Source organism: Prionailurus viverrinus, chromosome E1 (assembly GCF_022837055.1).
Source record: "Prionailurus viverrinus isolate Anna chromosome E1, UM_Priviv_1.0, whole genome shotgun sequence".
Taxonomy (NCBI): Eukaryota; Metazoa; Chordata; class Mammalia; order Carnivora; family Felidae; genus Prionailurus; species Prionailurus viverrinus.
In genome coordinates this window covers 35,357,414-35,368,448 of record NC_062574.1, presented here as the reverse complement: position 1 = coordinate 35,368,448, position 11,035 = coordinate 35,357,414, and the positions used below count along the sequence as shown (strand labels likewise).

General features: G+C 54.9%; 1 protein-coding gene across 1 annotated transcript; it reads right to left on the bottom strand.

Annotated features, from left to right (window-relative positions):
• Window positions 1–4,179: 4,179 nt before the first annotated feature.
• RPRML (reprimo like) lies at window positions 4,180–4,542 on the bottom strand. The gene has a single exon (XM_047833099.1). The coding sequence runs from the start codon at window positions 4,540–4,542 to the stop codon at window positions 4,180–4,182; it is 363 nt and encodes a 120-aa protein (XP_047689055.1).
• Between the last annotated feature and the right edge of the window lie 6,493 nt (window positions 4,543–11,035).

Below are 11,035 nucleotides of genomic sequence, written 5' to 3'. Positions count from 1 at the left end.
CAACGGAGGGGAAGAAAAGCATTTGAGGGAAGCAGAGCCCCGGGAGCCACGGAGTGTGAACTCTGTAGCATTTTCAGAATGGAGACTGGGGGCCAGATCACCGGAGCCGAGAGAGAAATGCCGTGAAAGGGGCTGGCACAGAGGTTTAGGACAGCCCCTGCGAGGTCAACCAGCATCAGCATGATACTCGCAACCAGTTACCCAACACCTCCCGTGGGCAGAGCGCTGCGCCCAGCTCAGCCATCGTTGTCTCCTGGAATCTTCTCAACAAACACAGGAAGCAGGCTTTATGATCCCAATTTGACAGATGAACAGTGTGACTCAGAACACTTCATTAACTTGCTGCTGGTTCTGTAAAGTCTAAACTCATTCCTTTTCCTTCGCCTGCTCCCCGACACCAGCGCCCCTGCACGGATGGTCACACGGGTCTTCAGGACACAGGTGGCAAGCAGGGACTACATAAGACCGAAACACCAAGGGCTTCTCTCTTGGGATCAGCACCACCTGACGGGTCACTGAACAAGGAAGGGCCTCCTGATTCTGAAGCCTGTTTCTACCCGCAGATGTTCTGCTGCAATTGGTCTGGGGGGTGCAATATGAGCAGCAGGGCTTTGAAAGCTCAGCTGGGTAATTCTCACGAGCTGTCAAGTTGGAAATCATGGGTCCAAGGGGAGGCCTTGCACCAAAAGCATTGCTGCTGACGCCTGGCCCTTGCTGTGGCTCTCCAGACCTGCTCCAATGGCTCCGTACTGGGCCTCTCCTGCAGCAGGGAGCGGGGCCATGGTGGAGGCCTCCACGGCTGGGTCCTCAGCCCTCCACTTCTGGGTCCCTCTTCCTGTCCCATGTCTTTCCTCCTTGTTGCCCTTCCCAGGTCCCCAGAGCCTTCTTATGGCCCAAACTTCCCCTTCCCCATGAGGGACCAATCTGGCTGCCCTCCTGGAAAGGACTCAAGACCCCCAAATTGATCCCATTTCCCTCCCTGGTCCTGGCCAGAGCACCACCCTCATTTTCCCCTCTGTGGGGCCCACACAGAGCAAGGCAGGGAGACTGGCTGGTTTCAGCAGGAGGGACTGATGGCATTTCTTTCCCTCCCTCTCCCGTTCCACGGTAGGGGTGAAGCTTTGGGAAGCAGAGAGAGGGGTAGAGCCCAGGGCCCGGTTTTGAGGAAAGGTCGCCCTTCCAGGGAGGCCTGGGCCTGGTGTGGTGGAAACCAGACAGCAGAGTCCACGTGGGGAGGGGAGGAAGCCCCCTCGAGGCTGGTAACTGCTTTTTCTTCGAAGCCCAGCCATAATCACCCTCAATGTTGTTACGGTAACAGGACCTGGAACAGGAAAGGAACCCCAGCAAGAAGGTGAGGGTTGCAGGTAAGATCCCTGGAAGCCGTGCTGAACTTCACCTTTGGAGCGCATGTCTGTCAGCCTGGCCCAGCTCAGCAGGAAACCAGCAGTTTGCACAGCATGACCCGCAGTGATGGAGGCTGTCCCCTGCCTGGGTGGCTGTGGCGTCAACATCCGGGTCCCATGTCCTGGGCTTTCTGCCCAAGCTTTCCCCTGCCAGACAGGCCCCAGGAGAAACGCAGGTTCACAGCCAGCCTGCAAGCTCCCATCAGAACCCTGTACCCCCAAATAGGTTTCGTCTAAATAGATTTGCTGGTACCCGCCCCCCAAAATAGAGGTCATCATCAGTAAAAGGTAAAGTGGGAATAATGCTAGTATCTGCCCCAAAGGATTGGTATGAGGATGAATTTAGATAATGCCCTTAAAGTGAGTAGCACAGTGACCATACTAAATAAATAAATAAATAAACAAACAAACAAATAAATAAATAAAGGTAGGTTACCATCGTTGTAATCTGGTTTGTGGAATACATCGCCCTTTTGGGTGGAAAGGAAGATTCAAGGTTCTGGTGTCCGAGGCTGTCTCTGTGTCAGAAGCTGTCCATTGGTCTGCCCGACTGGGCCAGCCTAGGTGTGGATAGCTCCAGGGGTACCAGTCCCCAGTGATGTGGTCTTTGACTCCTCCAAGATGGTAGGACACACGTAAAGCCAGACGATCGTCTTATAGGAGCTGGTTTCCTGACTCTTGCTTATTTTTTTTTTTCCTCAGCATTCCAGAGTGTTCCCCATGGATTAAACTCTCCATTTCTATGCACTGGAGTTACAGATTCCTCTGAGTTTGGAGGCATATGGCGGCAAGAGTAAGCAGGTGCTTCCTCAGGGCACTTCCCCAGTGGTCATGCCAGAGGCCTAGATGCTTGCCTGGCCTCTGGAGTTCAGGGATCTGGACATCCCACATATCCCTCGTGACCTTGACTAACAAGAGAGAATCATGAGCTGCACTCAAGGGACGCTATTCAGAAATCCTTCTAAAGTCCTTTGTATAAAATGTGTGTGTGCACGTGCACACATACCTTTTTCCCCAAATTGGAATGCTGGATGTGGGCTATTTGTGTGGGTACCCACAACCATCACGCTTCCTTCTTTCCCTCTGAAACCCCCCCTTAATGCTCAAGGCTGCCCTTGGTCTGCTGCTCAGTTGGGGTCTGGGGAGGTTCAGGGTGGGTGACTCCCAGCAGCCAGAGGAGCATGGCTGTGCCAAGTGGGCTCCAACAAACAAGTGGGAAAGTGAGTAGCTGTCCTCCATTGCAGGGGCCATCTTGCTAGTGAGAGCACCCGACCCCAGAAATTGCATCCCTTGGGACACCCAGCAGGGGCAGGGGGGCTCAGTCTGGTTGAACATCCAACTCTGGATTTCCACTCGGGTCATGATCCCAGGGTCATGGGATCAAGCCCCGCGTTGAGCTCTGCGTTGAGCATGGAGCCTACTTAAGATTCTCTCTCTCTGGGCTGGCATGTCACCTCCCCCACCCTTTAGGTACAGGTGTGACCTTGAGCCCCTTGCCTAACCTCCTTGGGCCTCAGATTCACCACCAGTGAAAGGTAAAGTAGGGATAATGCTAATATCTGCCTCAAAGGATTGTTATGAGGACGAAATTGAATAATGCCCAGTTTTAGCCCTTCCCCAGATCAGACGTTTGCAGACAGTGGAGCCACGCACTCGCCCTTGGCCGATGAGTGGCATCTTTCTAGCCCATTAACACCGCTTTACTCTAATTCTGCATCTCCAAGAGGTGCCTGGGTTCTGGGCAACAGGGTATCTCATAATGGGGGACTGAAAATTCCCTGAATACAGCTGCATATGGAGGTCATTTTCTGCATTTTAAATGTCCTGGGTCCTCCGCGCCACAAAGCCCTCTCCCACCCTTGCATCCCCCCACCCCCACCCCCGGCAGCAAGGGCATTTCTTCCCGCTACTCCTGCTCCACACAAGGATGGTGTCCAAGCAAGCCCTTAGATGGGGCTTTGGCCTTGTAATTTAACTAGATCTAGCGCCCCACCAACCCCCCGATTAAATTTTTATTCACTGTTCGGATATATTAATTTTGCTTTTCTTCCCTTTTGCAGGTAAGTCACTGATTTTTCTTTTTTTTTTTCCCCTCACGGAATAGATTCCAATTTCCCAAAGATTTAAATAATCTCCCCAGCTGTCTGGCCATCCCGCAGGACCTGCCCGTTCCCCTCCAGGACTACGGCCTCCTGGCCTCCTCCAAGTGGGGTCTCAAGAGCCCCCCACCTACCCTCCACGGCTCCGCAGTCAGGCGGCCAACCCGCCTGTGAGGTACACAGCGCACCCACCCCGCCCCAGCCAACACACCTTACACTTACACACACACTCCGTGAAGAGTTGCGAACGGGAAGCCGCCGGAAGCCCGACGGCAGCAGGTTTATTACCACGGTTCTTTTCAAATGCAAAATCCGGCCCACGAGCTCAGGGAATCGGATTCATCAACTTGCCCCACCCCGCAACTCACCCGCACACGGACGCGTCTACGTACGCACAAAACTCCCCCGCACGTGACCTCAGCCCCACGCAGCCTCCCACGACCTCTCCCACCCCGCCACGCTGAGGCGCACACTGGACCGAGCCGGGTGTGGAAGTCCCTTCCCGCGCCACCGCCTCGAGTCTCACGGTGTCCCCGGGCCGGGGCGCCCCGAGGCACGTCGCTGTTCTTCGCGCGGCCCGCCGGGCGGCGGCGGCAGAGCCCGGGAGGGGCACGAGGGTCCCGGTCTCCCTTCTCGTCCGCTTGCGGCCGGGCTGGCGGGGACGGGCCGAGGCGGCCTCAGTACAGCCCCAGGATGGCGGCGCCCACGTCCTTGGAGGGCCGGCGCTCCTCCACCAGAAAGTTGATCATACTCTCCGACTTGATGAGCAGGTTGCAGCCCAGGAAGAACACGCCGAAAACCACGGTGAGCGACAGCACGCAGAGCACAGCGATCTGCGCCACGCGCGACACCCACAGGCTGCGCTCGTCGGGCGCCAGCCCCGCGGGGACCCCGTCGGTGGCGGCCAGCGGCGCGCCCCCGGGGCAGCAGCCCAGCCACGTGCCCAGCCCGTGGCTGCGGTTCCCCAGGGTGGCCCCGCCGCCGCCGCCCAAGCCGCCCGCCGCCTCCAGGCCGCTGTGGTTCAGGAAGGTCGCGTTCATCGCGGCTCGGCGCCGGGGGTCTCGGCGCGCCGGCCGGGGCGCGCGGGGAGGCTGGCCGGCGCCCGCGCTCCCGGAGATGCTGGGGTCCAGCCGCGGGCGGGGAGAGGGGAAGGCGGGAGGCCGCCCGCGGGCCGGCACCCCTCGGGCCGCCTGGCCCTGGGCACCGGGCGGGAAGCGGCGGCCCGGAGGAACGAGCAACAGGCTGCGCGGGAGCTGGAGCCGGAGAGCCGAGCGCGGGTCGCAGTTGCCTGCTGCGCGGCTCGCCGGCCCCGCCGCCCCTCCCCTAGCAACGGCCCCGCCCCCTCGCGCCTCCTTCCTGCTCCCCCCCCCGCGGCGCCCCCCCCCCCCCGAGTGCTCTGGGTCCGAGAAGCGGGCAGCCCCGCCCCGGGGGCAGTGGCGGAGGGTTTCGGGCTGGGAAATCTCCCCGAGGCGCCCATCCCGGGAATCGGTGCTCGTGGCGGTTCAGCTCCTGAAGTCGGCCCTAAATTTCTGCTCCGCTCTTTGGCTCCCAGTAAACCTTCCTGGACATCAGAGAAGTAGCTCTCACCCCCGGCGTTGGCTGCCCTCTCCGCTCTCCCTTCTCCATTGGGGCGGTGGTGCTGGGTCCGAGCGGTCCCACCACGCCCCTACCCGCTCCTCGCTGCTGTCCCCAGGCTGAAAGCAGTGGCTGCGGGGCGTGCTGTCTTCGTCCTTCCCACCCCACCCCCATCCTGCCCCATTCGATTTTTTGTTTTTAATTCAAAAAGAAGTTACTGAGGTCTTCCCCCCTCCCCCGCGTTCCTTTTGGCAAAATACGCACCATTGCAAACTAGAAAGTATGGATTAGCAAAATGAAAAAAAATCGAAAACCTCAAAATCCTACCCCCCAGAGTGTCGACGTTACCACCTTGGTACAAAATCTGGGCTTTTTTTCTTTGCGAGTCTCCATACATTTATTCAAATAGAGGTGCATTGTTAGTACCTACTGTTTTGTCATTTAATTGTGTATCTTTTCGTAGTGATAAATATTCATCTACAACAGTGGTTCTGAATATTCTGGAGGACTTATTATGTCGGGGTTGGGGGCCCCAGAATGTGCATTACTAATACCCTCACAGGTGATGTTCATGCTGCTTCCGGGTCCTGCTTTGAGAACTACTGATCTGTAATACAATTTTTAGTGAAGGAATGGTGTTTCAAGGGTAGAGACTACTACCATTTATTTAAGGAAGATGTTTATTTTTGGATATTTTCGTTGGCCCCCCTTTTTTGCATCAGAACCAATATTACCATAAAGAGCCTGTATCAAAGTGTATGCAAAAACTATTTTTTTCTTGATTTTTTGAACAATGGACCCACAGAATCCAAAGATTACATCCTACCAAATTGCTCTGCAGAAATGAACCAGTTTACACTGCAGCCCTATGGGGAAGGCGGGGGGCATTGCCCCCGATCCTGGTTATTGTCATTATTTTCATAATCTTTGCCTGTGTTTATGGGATGTGGGATGGCTTCTCATCCTTGTATAATTTGCATTCTTTGAGCTGTGGAGAAGGAAGGAAAGCATCTAGGAGTCTTTTCCAGAGTCCAGGCAGAAGATGCTGTGGGAGGCTTGGATTCCGCTGGTGGTGGCGGAGGGAAAGACCTGAGGATGGAAAGGGCTTGGCAAGTGGGTGTGAGGGTACCCAGGATGTCCCCAGCATGGAGTATCTCAAAGCCACCGCTCCGCCATTAGAACTAATACACGTGTGTGTGTGTGTGTGTGTGTGTGTGTGTGCGTGTGCGTGTATCTCCTGGGAAGCTATTAAGTTTCTCATTTTAAACACGAAGAAGGGTGCCTGAGTAGCTGATTCGGTTACGCATCAGACTCTCGGTTTGGGCTTGGGTCACGGTCTCGCGGTTTGCTGAGTCTGAGCCCCACGTCCGGCTCTGTGCTGGCAGTGCAGAACCTTCTTGGGATGCTCTCTCTTCTCCTTCTGTCTCTGCCTCTGCCCCCACTCACAGTCTCTGCCTCTCTCCAAATAAATAAACTTTAAAAACATTTAAAGATGAAGAAACTGACACACGTAAATACACACACAGAGACACCCAGGAGAGACCGACGGATAGACCTGGCTCACCTTCCTCTGTCCTGGAAAAGCCGCTTGGGACAAGGGCACTCACAATTTTCTGGGCAGGAGTCTCCCTGCCCTGACTACCCCCCAGAGCCAGGATAGAACAGGGAGACAGCAGGTTCCTGATGAGATATTTTGTTCCCTGCTTTTGACCAGTTGGATTTCTTTAGAGAAATGCTTGGTTATGTCCTTTGTCCATCGTTCTCCTGAGACCAACCCCCGATCTTGAATAATACACTCTGGACGTGGAGCCCATATTCTTGACTCCATCCGGCTGAGGTCAGGCTGCCTGTGGCACAGAAAGCAGGGGCAGGAGGAGTAAAGGTGGGGTCTAGGGGCCTGTCTACTCCAGCAGGAGGCTGTGAGGAGACTGATGGCTGACCTTCCCTTTATTAAGCACCTATGATACGCTCAGTGCATTAAATATATTACCTCACCGTTACACCAGCCCTTGGTTCCACTGGACTGTCCTCTTGACATGAGAAAACAGAGGCTCAGAGTGGTTAATTGGCTTACTGAAGATCACACAGCTAGTTAAGCATCAGAGCCAGAATTTGTCCTGTTCCAAACAGGACAGAGCCCTGTCCTGTTCCAAAGCTATGTTTTCATTATTCCCATGCCCCTCTCTTCCATCATCCCTGTGCTGGTTTCTGTAGCTACCTGCGGGGAAGAGGAAGGTGCTGTCTTTTTGACCTGTGGTCAGGAAGGGAGAGACAGAACATGGGCTTGTGGAAGTAAGCAAAGACCACCCACGTGAGAGCAAGCAAAGGCTATGTTTTCAGAGCTCGCTACCACAAGGGAGTCAGCCCCCATCGCTTGAGTTTGGAAGAGAATTGAAGGCCGGCTGAGGAATAGGAAATCTTTATAATGGGAGAGAGGGAAGGCTTCAGGTTCTGCTCAGAGGCTGTTGGCATGGAACCTGTGGATGTGCTCGCTAGAAAGGGGGGTGCCCTATGTGATTGGGTTCGGGGAGCATGTTTGGCTTTTCCCAGTTTGTCCTACGTTGGAAGCAGGGGCAAAATGAGGGAAGCTGTCAGCTGTTGGTCCAGTCTTGGCTGCGTCTGGGCTATTACTACACGGGTATGCGTTGGCTTCCCAGACTAATGGCAGCAGAGAGTGGTTTCCCTCCTTGGCTGTTGCTACAGGTAGTGATCAGAGTTCTGTTTTTCTATATGGCGTGGCCCCTGTTTGTCTGTGTATCTGGTCTCTCAGACTCCTCCCCAGAGTCCTGGAGGAGGGGCCCTCCTGGCCTGGTGCTGGCCAGAGGCTTCCTGCCTCGGGCTCCCTCCTGCCTTCTGCCCTTTCTGGAGCCCCTGGTCCCGGTAGGTCTCCTTGCTATTTGCTGTGCACCGTCTCAATTCTCATAATAGCCCCCAAAGGGAAATTATATTCGTTATCATTGCCGCATCATAGCTCATCCCCAAATTTAGCAAATATTGATGATTTCACAGTTTTCTGAGGGCCAGGAAGCCAGAAGCGGCGTAGCTGGGTGGTTCTAGCTCAGGGTCTCTTGTGAGGTTGTAGCCCAGGGGTTGGTGGGGGCCACAGTCACTTGAAAGCTCGCCTGGGGGTGAAGGGTTGGCTTCCAGGATGGCTGCCTGACACAGCTCTTGTCTTGAGGCCTCAGTTTCTGCCCAGGTAGACCTTTCCACAGAGCCCCTCTTGAAGAACGTGCTTGGCGGTGGACCACTCGTGGGAGGGGTGGAAGAGTGAGCTTGTAGAGGGCAGTGGGTTAGCTATCATTGTTATGTAAGCTTCATGGCAACCTAATAGAGAGAAACCATTAGCCCCATTTGACAGATGAGAAAATGGAGCCTCTGAAAGGAGAGAGATTTTGCCTGAGGACACAGAGCCTGTAGCTGATGTGGCCAGGATTTAAGCCCTTCTCTACCTTAAAACCTGACCCTAGCTCTTGCCAGCCCTTGGTGTGCGTCCAGGGGGGTGGGGTGGGCTTCATTGTTAGGGAAAGACGCCCCTCCCCCAGCCCCCAGAGCCTCCGGGAGGCCTCAGGAGCCTGAGAAGTTGTCTGTCAACTGGGCTGCCTTCTCTGCTCTAGAGACAAGGAAGCTGGTGCCTCTGGGCCCAGCTGCCACCCACACAGGACTATTTTTACCCTCCACCTCAGTGACAAGTCTGCATCTCCCCGCTCTGGAAAGGCCATCTGGGTAGTCTGGCTGTCCCAGGAAGAGCCTCCACCCTGAGGCCACCGTTTATGCCCCGCTGTTCCCGCAGCTGTTTCTAGATGAACCTTTAGCTCTCCGGCATGCCTCGGCCAACCGAGGTCGGTACGCCGCCTCCGTCCCCTGGATTCCTGTCAGCACAGAGCCCTACGCAGGGTTCGAACCCACGCACCGTGAGATCGTGACCTGAGCCCAAGTCGGACACTTAACCCACCGAGTCACCCAGGCGCCCTGGGGCCATTTTAACGATACGAATGATTTTATTTGCGTCTTCAGACTACACACAGAAACACTTGAAAACTGCAAATACGTGACTGTTGTATAACGTACTTCAGGGAGTCTGAGAACCTTTGGACATAATTTATTTTCTGAAGTGGTCTCAAACAACCCCCTAGGATCCTGCGTGTGCTATTCATTTGTTTGGCAAACTCTCCCCGAGCCAGTAAAGGTTGCCTCCTGCCAGGTTCCTGTCCAAATGATCTCATGTTTCACCCTGGCAGACGGGAAGTTAATAATGTTTTACTGCAACTCTCACAGAATTAAAATAAACACAATTGTCAGGTTCAGCCTTTGTCCCCCATGCAAAGTGGAAAGCAGAGGAGGCCCCCCCCCCCCCCCAAAGCAGCAGGAGGGAGAGACGCGGCAGGGGTTTCTGTGCAGTGGTAGAAAGGGGGCCGCGCCTGTGTAAGTAGCACGGCAGACAACTGAGACACGGGTCATGGGGGGTCGTGGAGCTTCACACCCCCCTCCCCCCACCCCCCCCTCCCCCCACCTGTCCGATTTGTGTTTTGGAGAATACCTGGATTTGGAGGACCTAGGATCTAGTTCTGCTTCTGCTCCTAATTGACTGTGTGACCTTGAGCAAGTTAGTCATTCTCCCTGGGCCTCGATTGGCTCATCTGTAAATCAAGGGATGTGGATCAGATCGTCTTCAGTAAAACTGCATTTAGAAAAACGGGTAGTGGGTCAGACGGGCCATGGTCTGCCTTCCTCGGCTCTACATTTCCTGAGGGGTTCAGAGAGCACGGCGCCCAAGATCCGTGCCTGGTCTGCACCGAGAGCGCTGCCTGGGCCCCCATTACCCCAGCTGTGAAAAAAGGAGCATGATTAATACCTGCGTCCCGTGAACTGCCCCTTAGAGGTGACACTGACCAAAAGAGGTCTGTTTAATACAGGACTTCTCAGAGCCTTTAACACGTTGGTGTGCATTGTGAATTTCCTGGGGCGGGGGGGGGGGGGGCGGGGCGGGGGAGGGGATGCAGGATGCAATATTTAACTAACACAAACTAATATTTTTTGCACGATGTACCTTTCAGCACAGTTTGGAAAATGCCATCAGCATAAAGAAGGGCTCTCAGTCTTCCTGGGGCTGTACCCCTTTAATAAAAAGGACAGTAGCGGATGCCATATACTGACCCTACATGTGCCTGAACTTACATCCCACCCGCCCTGCCCCGCCCCCCCCCCCCCCCCCCCAGCCTCAACTCTGCAGGGTGTGTGATAGTATTCGCATGTCACAGGTGAGGCTCAGAGAGGTGAAGGAACTCCTTCAAGGTCACACAGCTGGGACGTGGCAGGCCTGTCTGGCTCCCAGGCTTCTCCCCTGCACCACACTGCCTTCTTAGCTGTCCCTGTCCTTCCACCTCACAACGCAGACACTCGCAGACACTCGCCCACTTGATTCTAATGCGCAGCCAAGTTTGATAACCATTGTTATAAAGGCAGCGATTCTCAGCATTGACTATAGAATCGCCTGGAAAGATTTTCTAGATGCTGGGAGCAGGGTGGGGGGTAGTAACAGGAAGAGGACGCTCGGGGCCTTTTCTGGGGTTGTAGTAATGTTCTACATTTTTTTTAATGTTTATTATTGAGAGAGAGAGAGAGAGAGACAGAGCACAAGCAGGGGAGGGGCAGAGAGAGAGGGAGACACAGAATCCGAAGCAGGCTCCAGGCTCCGAGCTGTCAGCACCGACCAACGCGGGGCTTGAACCCACGAACCGTGAGATCCTCACCTGAGCCGAAGTCGGCCGCTTAACCTACTGAGCCGCCCAGGCGCCCCCTCCGCTTGATTTTATAATCTTCATAAGAGACAAGATGTTCAGCACTAGATTGTAACCATACTAGACTCTAACCCTAACCCCAACCCCAACCCTAACCCTGACCCTAACCTTAACCTTAACCTTAAGCTAAGCCTCATACTTTTTGATCTGTGTGTTGGAT